The 14,903-nt window shown below is 42.1% G+C and overlaps 1 protein-coding gene across 2 annotated transcripts in view; it reads left to right on the top strand.

The window, feature by feature from the left end:
- camkvl (CaM kinase-like vesicle-associated, like) overlaps positions 1 to 14,507 on the top strand; it is a 31,979-nt gene extending 17,472 nt beyond the window's left edge. For both annotated transcript variants that reach the window (XM_062564772.1, XM_062564771.1), the window contains exons 2-11: positions 5,441 to 5,547; positions 6,488 to 6,619; positions 6,910 to 6,984; positions 7,772 to 7,910; positions 8,924 to 9,044; positions 9,630 to 9,705; positions 9,847 to 9,983; positions 10,219 to 10,297; positions 10,386 to 10,473; positions 11,888 to 14,507. In XM_062564772.1, coding sequence (XP_062420756.1) covers positions 5,453 to 5,547; positions 6,488 to 6,619; positions 6,910 to 6,984; positions 7,772 to 7,910; positions 8,924 to 9,044; positions 9,630 to 9,705; positions 9,847 to 9,983; positions 10,219 to 10,297; positions 10,386 to 10,473; positions 11,888 to 13,369 — 2,424 coding nt within the window. In that variant the 5' untranslated portion in view covers positions 5,441 to 5,452 and the 3' untranslated portion in view covers positions 13,370 to 14,507. The remainder of the gene's footprint in view (positions 1 to 5,440; positions 5,548 to 6,487; positions 6,620 to 6,909; positions 6,985 to 7,771; positions 7,911 to 8,923; positions 9,045 to 9,629; positions 9,706 to 9,846; positions 9,984 to 10,218; positions 10,298 to 10,385; positions 10,474 to 11,887) is intronic.
- The last annotated feature ends 396 nt before the right edge of the window (positions 14,508 to 14,903 follow it).

Below are 14,903 nucleotides of genomic sequence, written 5' to 3'. Positions count from 1 at the left end.
TGTTCACATACTTCCTCTGTTTTGTGTAACAGTTTGAACACCAGAGCTTGCCACATTGTTTTTCACACCTGATGTTCTTCTGCTGGATCTTGGTGAGGAAGCGCCAAGAAGATTAATCCTTTCAGACTGGAGCAGTGAAAAGTGGATGGCAAAAAAAGATTAGATAAAAGCAAAAATAGATGCAGCCAAAGGTGCATATACAGGAGAAAAGGTGAAGTCTAAGAGGCCTTTAAGCGACACGTTTCCGCCTTCTGGGTTGTCAAGCAAAAGCCACATTGAATCGCACACCTGTGTTGGTGCTTCCGCGCTAAACACTAATGAGGGACATGTGCGCTTTTCTGTGACCGGCGCAAAGTGACGCGCACCGAGCTGGGCAATGAGCGTGCTCACCTGTGGATGTGGACGCATGTGGAGGTTGCATTGTTGTGTGTTTGTGTGTGTGTGTGATTGGTGCTCAAATGGAGTCTGACATGCAAGTCCCGCCACTCTTCTCTCAAACCAAACACTGACATGCTTGTTATAACAATTTGATAAACACATACTCACACACATCCGGTTCTTCGACATGTCAACCGTAGAAAGACAAAGTCGATGCTGCATCACCTGATCGCTTGAGCAGATACGTGGATCTATATCGCGGGGAGGCTGATAAACAGTGTTGTTGATTTGAAAGCGTGGCTGTGCTGCATCTGTAATGTCAAGGACATACTGACACATCTGACCACGTAGAAAAACTCTGCAATAGTACCTGCTTACAGATGCAGTCTGTAAAAGGTTTACATAACATAGATTTCATCAATTATTCTCGGCTTTCTGTGACGGCTGCATCAAAGGCCAAACTATAAGGCCGATTTTCAAACAGAACATAACCTTGTTATGATAAAACTGCTTTTCTTCACCTTTTTTTCTTTTGGGGGGACTGAGCACCGGCTTAATAGAATAGCATGGCTAAAGAAAAGAGTGTCAGTGAAAAAGAAAAAAGACTTTTTTAGAATAACCTTGATGCCAAGAACCTCTGAAACGCTTTTCCTCGGCGCTGATGAAAAGAGGCTCTATTCCATTTGATTAATTTTTTAGCCTAAACACAACACTCGTGAAGAAGCACACAGACATACTCACACTGTGACTGGCACTGGCATTCCATGTTCTGAAGATAAAGTGTGATCTCTCTGCGTGCCTTCACACTTGAGTCTGGGCTTACCTGTGTGTGTTAATGGGTGTGCATTCAAATGTACAACAAATCATCCAATTGTGCACAAATTCTTTTTTTGTGTTGCATAAAAGCAGTCCTACTCCATTCTTCAAAATGATTCGTGCAGTTTCTTGATAAAAACATATCATTTTCAGACATGAAATATTCAGCATTTTGTATGAAATCTTGTCAGAGCCGCCAGGTTGTCTGTACCATCAAAAGAAAGTTAAAGCAACAAGTGTGGTTAACGTTAACAACGTTAACAATGTTAACCACAATGACAAACAAGTCATTCAACTCGCGATTCACGGAATAACAAATACTACAAACGACTCTTGTAAAGAAGTGTCAACAATTGCTTTTATTTTGAAAGGGGACCTCTGTAAAAAAAAGGACCTCTGTATAATCGCAACTACATTACCTACAAATAATAATAACATGAAAGAAAGGATAGTTTTGGATTGTAGCATTAAGCAGATGAATGATATGGAGGTATGAAATGTACTACTGCAGAAATTATGAAACACTTTTTGAAAATTTCAATAATTACTGCCACCTAAATGGCAGGGTAACCAGAACACATTGCCAAGTTTCAGTGATTCAGAGTAGCACCTTCTGCTGAGAGATCAGTGGTTTCACGGAAAGTGTCTTAAATCTCCCGTCTTCAACATGTTGTCGGTCTCCAAGGAGCGGTGCTAAATTGGTTCTCGTCATATCTCACAAACAGAACTTTTTCTGTAATGCTCAATGACATACTCCTTAACTGCCTCTCTGTTATCCGGTGAGCCTCAAGGATCCATTCTTGGTCCTATTCTGTTCTCACTCTACAGTATATGCTGCCACTTGGTCAACTCATCTCAGATCTACCTTCCTGTGATTGTGGACAATCGTTCTGGGCTGGACCCTCTCCAAAACTGCCTCCGGGACATCAAACAGTGGCTTTCCCAGAATTTCCTTCATTTGAATGAAGGAAAGACTGAATTCATTCTGTTCAGCCCAGATTCAACAAACAGTGCCCCCAGTTTTGGTCCTCTGACACCTCAGTTCGCACCCACTGTGCGTAACCTGGGTATATTTGACAAAGGTTTGAATTTCGACAAACAAATCAGTGCAGTTGTGAGGGCAAGCTTTTTCTAGCTAAGGCTATAAAACAAGGTCAAACCATTCTTGTCCCGAGCTGACCTTGAGAAAGCTATTAATGCCTTCATCAGCTCGAGGTTAGACTACTGCAATGCACTCTACACTGGACTCAGTCAATCACTCCTTAATTGACTTCAACTAGTACAAAACGCTGCACGTCTTCTCACCAACACTTCTAAACGCTCACACATCACTCCGGTTCTCCGCTTGCTCGACTGGCTCCCGGTACGGTTTAGGGTGGAATATAAGGTGCTGCTTTTTGTGTTCAAGGTCATCTATGGCTTGGCCCCCACCTACCTCACCGAATTAGTAACTGTTTACCATCCAACCAGAACTCGACGCTCCTCCGAACACACCACTTTGGTTTCTCCAAAGTGTAACTATAAAAAGTATGGAGGCCGGTCATTTGCCATCCAGGGACCTAAGCTGTGGAACGCACTTCCAGCTCACCTGCAAAGCATAACGGTGTTAAGTGCTTTTAAATCACAGTTGAAAACACATCTATTCAGACAAGCTTTTAATACGTAGCCTCCAATTGGACTGCTATTTTTATTTTTATGTATATCTGGGGTTTTAACTGGAAAGCCCCTTGTGCACCTTTTGGCTGTTGCAAGGCGCTCTACAAATAAAATTTGATTGATTGATTGATTGATTAAATGTTGCAATGTTCTTCCTTTCATTTTAACTCTGATATTTTGCTCTTTCCACCTACTTCCAGCAGATGTTTAGAGTGCGCGCTATGAATTCGTCTTGCAGACACGTTGCCCTGTCAGCATATCTTCCAGTGCTATCTGACTTCGGAGACAGTCCTTAAAAATGAGTCACGCAACACATTATCACAGGAAGCTAGTTGTGCACATACATGCACATCCAGACACAAGCGCAGAGTTGTGAAGCTGAGAGGTTGAGAGGCTCTCTCAATCTCACCCCGCACACCTCTTTTCCAGACAGTTCAGTTAAAATAAATTAAAAAACGAACATCATGACATGAATGTGAAGAGATTTCACTGTTGACATTATGTCAAATATTCTTTATATTTTGTTGCAGAGGTATCATCTAAAATGAGCATGCAACAGACAGCCTTAGCTGCCCCTGACTGGTATGAGAGGAGACATTGAGTCAATAGAGAGTCCAGTGTGGACTCAGTCCAACATGAGGGGATGAAGAAGTCATAAACAATGGCTTTAATCCCTGATCTTTTTGACTTTTCTTTTTCCTTTTTTTTTTTTTTACTGTAAAGTTAAATTGCATATAGACCCAGTGGCAGATGTTGCACAGTGCAACACTCGGTTTAAAAACCTTCCTGACTGTGAAAAAACAGATTTAGAGATGATATTTGATATAAGTGGGACCAAGTTTTAAAGATACCTAAAGACAAAAAAACACTGTATAAATTTAGTGTTCAAATAATGTTTCCCTGTTTTATATATATATATATATATATATATATATATATTTATATTTATTTATTTCAATGGGGACTCTCTGTTCTCACAGGGATAGTGGCGCTCAATTCCCATTATCCAGCATCCCTTTTGCCATCCTGGAACTTGTCATTGGAATGTTGTTGTGCTTACATAATCTCCCGCAAAACTAGGCCTTTTCAATCTACTGCTACGTTTCCCTCGGTCTCACTGGGACATTACGCACTCACAAGGGTGCACATATGGACACACATGTACACACACGCGTCCACACAGCCTTCTGCTCAAACTCCTATCTGCACGGGACGTGGTCGCATCAATCTTTGCACTTTGCTCAGACACAAACCCTCATGCATGCACTCAAATACACACAAATAGTGTATCACAGCGCCCTGGATTAGGGGTACAGATTAGAGATTAGGGCCAGCACTGGGATTACGCAGTACTCACCAGCCCCGCCCGCCTCCAGCGTAGATGAGAAGCACCTCTGCCCCTATCATCTACAGTGGTGGTGCTACACATACACACTTTCAAGGAGAGTGATGGCTTTATAACACTTTTTCTCGTTCCCTAATCCTAAATTAGCACCTGCAAAAATGTCATTACCTTTGAGGATTTCTATTGTCTTTTGGTTCTTAGTCGTGGTATCTTACTGTCTATTGTTCGCAGTTCCTTTCTCTCTTCGTCTCTCTCTCTCAGTTTCTCACATGGCTTAATCCTGAAGACATCTTCTTCATAGCTGCGTCTAGTATCATTCACACTAACCACAGCTCCTCTTATCACATAATTCCTGACTAGGTCAATTCCAAGGATTGGCCTTGAAGTACATAGATATCAGATTGACTGGAGGACGAGCCTCCCACTAAGGAAAGTTAAGAGAACTAAAATAAATGAATGACCTAAAAGGAGAGGGTTTTTTAAAGGACATTGAGGATAGCTGGCTGAGGCTTCCAGGGAATCTATGTCTTACACTAGATGGAGTGTTAAAGGATGTGGGTGAGGATTGCCTACGGACTGAGATGTATATATATATATATATATATATTGCGATTGCTGATTCACTATCTAGATCCTTGATTTTCTACCTTGGCATTTAGGCGGTCCGCAGGGGTCACAGGCTATTTAAGGAAGAACTTGAAATGTATTTTTTTTTCTCCAGACATATTTTTTAAGTGCATTGTTTAATTTTTGAGGACATTTTAAATATCAGCAAATACTGATCTAAAAACGAAATCCAAACACACACACACTTAGACACACAGAACACACATTTTTCCCGTAATAAAACCATCAGTGTTACTCATGACTCCATTGTTTGCTGAGGCAAGCCAGCTGCTATTGGGACACAGGGACACTGGCCTTTATGAATAAAGTTTAACTTGAACTTGACAGACGTTGCACAGAATCTGTAGACTTTAGCAGAGTGGAGAAGAGCTCAGTGGGTGGCTTAGTATCTGTTGACAGGACTGGCACGCAACCAGGCTGCCAGAAGCACAGCACATCCTTATGTATCTCTGACTACAACCACTGGAAAACTTTCAGAATGTTTCATCTGTACCTCTTTTGCTCTTTGTCATGCATGTCCATGCTGCTGCCATATCTGTTACTAAAAGGTGCAATGAAAATGATTCATGCCTTGTAGTTGCAGTGATTGAATTCAGTGCATTTGTCGTTATTTCTTAGGTGAATGCCGCCATGCCATTTGGGTGCCTTGCCCTGCGGGATGGGCGGAGTTACAGTAGCATGTCCGATATCACGGACAAATATGAGATTGGACAGGTCCTCAGAGCGTAAGTAACAAAAAGCTTAAAGCATTGATCTCTGTGGCCCATCTGACCCTCCTCTCCCATGTAGAATTCATGGACACGTTCCATCAATCACATTCACTGCTGCTTTAATGGATACTGAAAGTTGTTAATCTAATAAACACCTTTCTTTGACACACTGAATGCACACACACACACACCGACACATTCACTCACACCAATCAGAGTAAGAGGCCATATGGCTTTAGCATCCAGATCAGCATCTGGCCTCAGAGATCTCAGTTCATCTTTTATATAACATGTAACATATGACACACACAGATCAACAAACACACACAAACATTACCTCACTATTGCGTGCACACATTTGCTGTACATATGCTCTTAATTGGATACAATCAAGGAATATGAAGATGGTGAAGCTGTGGTAAAGGTAAAATGTCAGCTCTATTAACATGAATGGGTTGTTGAAAGAGCGCATTTCTGACACTTGATAGATTAGACTATTCATGAATAGTCCTTATAATAATTAAAGAAGAGACAGAAGAGGGACACTGCATTTCTTTGATGGTATCTATTAAATCAGCACTTCATCTGAAATATCTAGTTTAGTTTAACTTCAAACGGCTTCTAAAAATCAATTTGTCTGAAGCACCCAAAGGCTCAAAACCAAACCAAACCCGGCTGATGGCAGCAACGGACCCATATCAGATTTTTAATATAGCCATTTCATCTACAATTCTACCTACCCAATCAAAGTGGTCCAATGTTTTTTATAAAGATATCTGCTGAACATTGTCTCTGTATGCTGTCTCTCTTGGGCCAAATTTTTTCGGTGTGATCAAAAACACATTAATATTACCTACTTACTTACTTCTTTTTTTTTAAAAGCATCAACACTAATTTTGTGATTATATTTAACTTCTCTGCCTGTCTGTCTTTCTATTTTTTTCTTCTTGCGTAGGAAGGAGTTCTGCGAGCTGTGCCTTGCTAAGGACAGACAGACAGACAAGGTGTTTGTCTGCAAGAAATTCCTCAAGAAAGACGGCAGGAAAGTCCGCAAGGCTGCCAAGAACGAAATCATGATCCTGAAATTGTACGCAGTCGGCTTGTGGACAGATGGATGTATGATTTAGAGATGGAGAGAGGCGGAGGAATGATTGGCTATTTGAATATATATGATATGAAGATGACTAATCACGCGAGCTATGCAATAACCGTGGTTAATAATGTAAGCTCAGGTGTTTACTTAACACCGTTTTTGATAAGAGGTTTACGGCCTACACAATCTTTGTTGTATTTAAGGCTTTTAAAAGGCCAGAGAGGTGCTTATGTAAATGTTCTCTCTTGTAAGGTTAAAGTCTGTGACTCCTTTCACTGCTCCAGGGTCACCCATCCAAACATCCTGCAGCTGATAGACACATTTGAGACCCGGAAAGAATACTTCATCATCCAGGAACTGTAAGGGTTCATTTGACTGTTTTACTATTTATCTTTTGTGTAGAATGGGCCTTTAAGTGGGCATGTCTTAATTGTGTATGTGCCCTAATGGGCCTTAACACACTCAAACCCTATCAGCTAGTGGGTAGGGGTTGAGTCTACCATCTTATTACTGTGTGCTCTGGTTCTCCCCTCAGCAACAGAGGAACTTGTTAGATTTGATGAGGTATTTGCCGCTAGTACGCTCAACCCTCCGTTCGTGGAGCGCTGCTTTGCCATATTAGGGTCTCACAGAGGGTTTTGGATCATTATGCCAGTGTGGGCCCATTCCACGTCACTTAAGACTATACTACTATTTTTCCAATTTGCAAATTTATTTGAATGCAATAACATAGATTGGAGCTGAAAGGCAGAATGATTCCCCTGCTGGTGCTGAGATACGTGACGGAGTCTGCTTTGTATGGATCAGTTTTCTTATGAGTCGTGTCTGTTTACAGCTCAAACGTTATCCCAGCCAATAGTTCTCCAGCTGAGGGCAATACGTGATGATCACACTCATTATAACACACTCTCTTGAGTTTGCAAAGGCTTTTAGAGTAATGACCAATACGCTGATTTTTAATTGCTCAGCAGTGGAAGCTCTGGGCTGCTAGAAACAGATTGCCTGTGCAAAAGGCTTTTGATAACGGTGTAACAGAAAGATTAGACTCAATATTTGGTTGCAACATGTGGTTAACAGTCCCACAATCGTTTTATTTGTTTACATATATTGCCGTGTGTCCTGATGATGTTGTGTCTTTCTGTGCAGTGCCACAGGAGGGGATGTATTTGACTGGATTCTGGACCAGGGAAATTACACAGAGCGAGACGCTTCCAACGTCATCAGGCAGGTCCTCGAGGCTGTGGCATACTTACACTCCCTCAACATAGTTCACAGGAACCTTAAGGTACTTGCTCACTCTCTTTCTCCCTTTTCCCAAACGACAGCATTTGCCTGTGTAGTGAGTCTCACAACAACAATCATGTAAAAGGACCGGAGAATGGCCTTTTGAAAGAAAAGTGTGGCAACTCTTCATCACATCCCCAAAAGAATTTCCAATGTATAGTCAGATGAATCTCTTTGGAGACACATAAAAGCATTGCACTTCCAACTCAGTTAATGATTCAACAGTTGATAACCTTTTTAGCAAGGGAGTAAACACGAGTTTCATCGCTTAATACAGTCTGACATGATGCAGGCGCACAAAGAAAGATTCATATCTTTAAACCCATTACGGTGGGATTACTTCATGTCTTGGACTTCAGACTCCCCCTACTGGTAGAAGCTGTATATTGTGTATACATTGTACATGTGTATTGTCTGGACTCGAATATCCTGTATATATATATATTTGAATTGGCGAAACTGTGATTTTTCAGTCCATATATTAAGCTGATATTCTCTGATAGAATTTTATTAGAGTTAACCCTAATCCTTAAATGTATATTGTGGCAGTCTAAGAACTGCTTTGCTTAGGCAACACACCTGTTCAGTATTCTGGGTTGTTATTATTGTGCACTTGACTACGAAACATGAACTTCCTCCTATATAGATCTCATATATTACCAGTAACTGTTGATTTCTGATTCAACTGTTTCTTATTTAGTCTGCCAAAGCAATCACAGTACTGTGTTTTTAATTCCATATACAAAACTTTTTTTTCCAAACCTTTTGTACAAAGTAATAATCTATTAGCAAAGACAACTTTCAACAACCCGAAAATTTTGAAAGAATGCAACATCTAGTCTTGTCACCTGTCATAAAATTGCCATGAAATAATAGAAATTGTGAGCTTAAGAAGGGTTGGTGTCCTATCAATTCATATGTACTGTATATGAAGGAGGGACCAATTCAGTGGTGTGCAGCCCTTCAGTGTATATTTGGATGAGAATATGTCATTATGTTCATCATTTATTCCAGCTGGAAAACCTGATGTACTACACAGAAAACAACCACAACAAAGTGGTTCTGCGAGACTTCTACTTGTCCCGGTTTGAGAACGGACCCATCACAGAGCCTTGTGGAACACCAGAATACCTGGGTATGATACTCTCCCCTATGTGTATTTCTGTTTCATGTAGAGTATAACTTTACTTCTCGAGGTTTCTCCATTTCTCCTCCCCTCATACATCCCACCACAGGCCTTGCATCCTGTTTGTGAAAAAAGCCCTGCAGGCATACTTTCTCTACTTGATGTTTTTTCTTCCATGTGCCTTTGAAGATAAAGAAATCTGTCAGAGATGGACAGTTATAGTGAAGAATATTTATAACACCCAGTGAAACAGCATTGAAGGGACCTCTCTTCATATCCTCTGATCTCTCTCCCTTCACAATCACTCTGAGATTTATGCGAGGGCAACTCGGAGTGCAGACCTTTGCTGTGGCCTAATTCTCTCCAGTTAAAGGTCTCGGATAGTTATTCGGTAGTTACTCAACTGAGTCATTGGACAAATAAATAAGGTGAAGGAAAAGAGGCCCTGACAGCGAAAGTATGTTTAGATATTGTCATCTTTTAATTTACGAGCGCCTTCATCATTTATATTATTGATTGTTAAAACAGCGAAAAGAAACCCAGTCATTCAAATCTCTCTTTCCTACGTCTGCCCTTTCCTTGGTCGTCTTTCAGCTCCTGAAGTGGTGGCTCGTCACCGTTATGGTCGTCCTGTTGACTGCTGGGCTGTGGGCGTCATTATGTTCATATTGTGAGTCTCAGTGAAGTTACCAAAGCAAGCAGGCCATTACCAAATTTCAACTGAATAATTGTTGTAAATGTTGTTTACAAAGGACACATCCAGTAGACATTTACATGGATTCAAATAACATATTTTATCCCTTTTTGACAGGTTGTCAGGTAACCCTCCTTTTTATGATGAAATAGAGGAGGAGAACGCAGATCTACATAATCGTATCATCTTCTGTCGCATTGTTGCCGGGGAATTTGAGTTTGATTCTCCGTACTGGGATGACATTTCACCTGCAGGTACACAACTCTACCACACGATGGCAATACATACAAAGTTACATTTTCAATGACAAGAGGCATCAAAATTGGTAGTGAGAAAAGTATAGATAAGCTATTTAATGTCAAAATGACTATATTTTGTCTGGCCCTTCACAACTGAACCAAATAATCCTTAATAAAAATGAACACTTTTTTTTTTTTACCATAGATGCCCTCTTAAATTTACCCTTTGTCCTCATTGTTTCTCTCTCAGCTAAAGAGCTTGTCTGTCGACTCATGGAAGTGGACCAGATGCTGAGAATCACTGCACAGGATGCACTTTGGCATGAATGGTACATTTTGTACATAATCAGTAGATCAGAAATAATTCACGTCCACAGGGTTTGAACTCACTTGTATGCTGTCTGTCACCTGTGACAGGATTGCAGGGAACGGTGCATCAGAGAAAAACCTAAAGGATGGAGTGTGTGCCCAGTTCGAGAAGAACTTTGCAAAGGCCAAATGGCGGGTATGAATTCACTCTCACTCTCTTTCCCTAGCAGTAAATCGAGTTAGTTCTGAAACTTTGCAAGCAACGTAGAATTTGTCTATATATAATGATGGCACGAGAAGTGCTTTAGCTCACCATACAGGTATGTTAAAAATGTCCAATTGATTTCGTGGTGGTCAAAGTGATGTCATAGGGGAATGAATGCTGAAGACCAAGAAGGAGGGAGTCGAGATGGCACTGCTGACCTGACAGCATGAGTAACAGTTATAACCTTCTTCTCTCTTTCCCCATATGGTTCCCAGGATTTGAAGGTATCGTAGTTCATTAAGGGTGAGAGTGGAAGGACAGAGCATGGGCAGAAACTCACCTTCAGTCTGGCATGAATCAATAAGAAAACATCTTTCTAATGGCTGATCAACCTTTTGAATTAAGGTTTCTATTGGAAAAGGTGTCTACAGTAATATACCAATCGTCAAAAAACTCACTTAAATTTTTATCAGCTTTATGATGCGTTGACCATGTTTGGGCCGGTGAAACTCTTCTCGGAGGCTCTGTTCCTGCCCACTGTCACTCCTGTCCTGTCCCAGAAGATATCCATCCACTCTGACCCACTTTTCTTCATTGGATTATAGCCCAGGTGTTCAAAGAGACCCGCTCTACTCCTTTCTTACTCCTCATCTGCACTAGTCTATGAAATCAGATTGGTAAAAACAACATTATGACCAGGAACAGGGAACAGGGTGTCTCATTGCTTGTTTTGTTTTTGCATCTGTGTTAATATGGGGAGGGAGAAATGGAAAAGATTTAAGGGGTAACTGCCACTGTGGGCTGTATGAACTATAAGGCCCTCTGTCATTCCTGTTACGCAAATCCTGGCTCATTGACCCATACTGTACCTCAGTGTTACATTCAAGTCATACTTGAAGCTGTACAGAAGCTTTTCCGTTAAGCCATGTTGTATTCAGTGACATTTCTGGGTCCAAATGGCTTTTCACTTCCAGAGAATCTATTCCCTGGTTTAGAAACAACTTTTAAGCTCACTTATTTTCCCTAACTCCTTAAGTGTTTGTAAAATGAAAGGATGTGTTCATTTACCTTTTCTAGACAAGCATTCAAGGAGTGGCTTGGAGAGAATGAGTCTTGAGATTGATTTAAACCAGTGTACAATGCGTCATAACATCCTGGAAGTAAACAACTGGCCCTAATCTTTTTGTGCTGTCGCTTCACATGAATTACATCTCAGCACCTAGTATGATGATGTGGTTGCCTTTAAAGCTTAATGTTTTGCCATAACCAACTGTAGCATAAACATGACCTTTTAGGGAAACAAGTCAAAATTGGTGTTGATGAAAAAAGTAAAATTGTGAAAATCTAATTCTCTTCACATTGCTATCCTTCTCTCCTTTTTTCTTTGCCTCTGTCTCTTTTGCAGAAAGCGATCCGTGTCACCACCTTCATGCAACGATTAAAGAATTCAGAAGCATTGAATGACAGTTCAGGCGAGGCTCAGGGCAGTGCGGAGGCAGGAGATGGTGAAGGCGGTATGTCCCAGGGCGCAAGTGATGAGGGAGACAAAGGGACGAGTGATGAAGGGGTTACTTCAAGTAGTTTGTCTTTAGAAGTTACTGTTGAAAACACACCGGTCGGTACGGACCAGAAAGAGGGAAAGAATAAGGTCAAAGAACAACAGGAGGAGGTGAAGATGAGTATATACCCATCGGTAGGGACTTCCCCATCAGATATTACTGAACCTTCATGTCAACAAACCAAAACAAACGCAGCCCCCAGAGTTGCACAGGAGGAGCCCGATAAGGCCAATGCAAAGAAAACACCAAGTGATGGAACAAGGAAAATGGCTGCCAATTTGGGTCAAAATGAAGCTGTCCCAGAATCCAAACCGACACCCGTGATGGCACCTGACCCTCCCAAGCCTTCGGACTGCTCTTCGGGAGCTATAGTTGACAAAAAACACACGTCCGCCTCCCCTGATCCCAGCGGCAAACGTAAGATGGCTGCAACGCTCCATGGCCTCCCGCCCACAGGTGGAACCGGCTCAGCGGAGAAGAGGCCCCCCACGCAGAGGGAGCGGAAGGTTGAGACTGACGGAAGCTGGTGTCAGACCCAACTTCCCGAGGCCGTGGCGGAGCGGTCAGTGGCAGTCCCGGCAGCACTTGGGCCCGGACCTGGGGTGGATGTAGGAGCAGGAGTTAGGTTAAGGGGTGATGCTAGCCCTGCATGTAGAAGGGACAGGGACGCCAAGGCAACAGACCGACACAGCGCCGAGTTTAGCTTAGCGAGGCCAGGTCCTGCAACAGGGCCGGGTTGTTATACCGTAGGCAGCTCTGCTAGTTTAGGCCGTCATACAACGCCGTACAATCCAGAAATGGCAAGTGTAGGGATGGGGATGGCAGGGAGCTACGGGAGTCCGTACTGTTCATTGTACACGAGCGGAGGAGGGATGTATGGGACCGGGCTACCACACGCAGGAGGCGGAAGCAGCACTACAAGCGACTGGCAAATGGACAGCGTGATTGAGGCAATAGAAAAGCAAATGGCTGCAGTGCTGGAGAAGATTGAGGGAGACATGCCCTCGCTGCTCGAGCAAATCAGTGACTGTCCTGCTGAGCCAGCGCGCGCCAGGAGCACGCACGCCTCGCCGGCCACTTCTCGCGCGCGCTCCTCACAGCACCCCACGGCCGCCGCCTCCGCCACTCCTCCGCCTCTTCCAACCTCTCTGAGGCCAGTGTTGCCATCTATCCCTCGCCTTACTATCCCTCCACCCTCTTATCCCCCACCCTCCCCGCCCACACAATCCTCCCCACGGGGTGCAGGAGAGCAGGAAGAGACAGATGGACAGAGGAGTGCTGCTTGTTCCAGCCAGTCCCCCAGAGCCGGGATGGGTAGGGGGCTATGAAGCAGATGCCTGTGATGCAATACACAACACCTGGAGCATTGGATGCATGGATTGATTTTGAGGTTTTCACGATTCTCTCCCAGAGATTACATCCAATTACTCCCAGTAAAATAGTAACAATGCCCTGTTGTTTGATTTAGCTGTGTGTTCATATTTAGAATATTGGGGTTGAGAAAACGCCGTAAGGCATTGAAATACTCTCATGACTTGAGCGTACTGGAAGTATCATAGAGTACTGTATTTCTCTGTAGGACAGCTACAAAGACAAAGAGATCCAGATTGTGCGCATAAATGCTTACCACACAACCTCCTCATACTGGAATCCAAGCACTCAGCGCAGGTAGCAAAGAATTGATCTACACAAGTGAGAATAGCTAGGTAATACTCTGAACTAATTGTTAGAGTTACAGTAAGGAAGTTTTGCATTTTTATGTTATTATGTTTTTGCATTATTCCCTACAAAATGTATATACCTACAAAGAACGGGATTCCTAACTGTTCTCCAATGCCTGTGTTGTAAACCTTGCAAATCCAAACTGACATTTACTTTTTTCAAATGAGCTAATCCGACTTTGTTTTTTATGTCGCTTTTCATTATATAGTAAGGCTTCAAACCCGTGAGCTTGCAGTCACAGTACAAACATTTGTGAAAATAACCTCATTAAGCCTTTTCATCAGCTGCTGGAGATTTATTTAACTGTATACTGTATTTGAACCTGTCACTCAAAGTCTTGTGAGTTGCTCCACACCTGTTGAAGAGTTGTGGAAGATTTTAAGACACAATATGTTGTGTAAAGGCTTTGCAAAAACACAAACACACACACACACACACACACCGAATTACTCATTTACATAAACTTTTTCAACGTTCTCCAAAGTTTTTGCCCAGAAAGTTTGTTTTCATTTGTATCCATTTTTTTCCATTTTTTGTTAGGCCTACTGGCATTTGGACTGGTGTAGTCTTTGATCCTTTTTATCATGTAAAAATATTTCTGCAGTTCATTCTGCTTTTGGATCTATGTCATACAAAGTTGTGTGCTTTTGTCCTGAACAAGTCTAGACTACTAGACCACTTCTCCGTCCCCATGTAAACTGTGCTCTGTATGCAAGTCTTTCAATAAAAGTAACAAAAAAGCTATATCTTGTCTTGTTTCATTTGTTGAAAGTAGTTGGGCCTGAGGGGTTTAAATATATTTTTCCAAATAATGTACAATGTAAGAGTAAATACACTGAAAGCCGCTGTGAACCGTTATCCAACGATTTCACACCGAGGAATCAAATTATCACGCCAAGACTACACGTCCCATCTGGCCCTGCGTGAACTTCGGATTAGTCTATACTTGTAAGGGCAGGGGGGTGGAGATATTTTGTTCACATTTAATATGCAATCAAACTCTTTAGTCGTATTTAATTCAATACCGTTTACAGCGTGTCCAGCGTGGTTGAACATTAAAGAGGAAAACGAAAATGTACACACGATAAATAAATTAGAATCCCTTTTCGGTGAACCCTCTGTACGGGAATAGTGGTTGTG

The sequence above is a fragment of the Pungitius pungitius genome, chromosome 1 (assembly GCF_949316345.1).
Source record: "Pungitius pungitius chromosome 1, fPunPun2.1, whole genome shotgun sequence".
NCBI classification, from domain to species: domain Eukaryota; kingdom Metazoa; phylum Chordata; class Actinopteri; order Perciformes; family Gasterosteidae; genus Pungitius; species Pungitius pungitius.
This window is presented reverse-complemented; position numbering and strand designations above follow the sequence as displayed.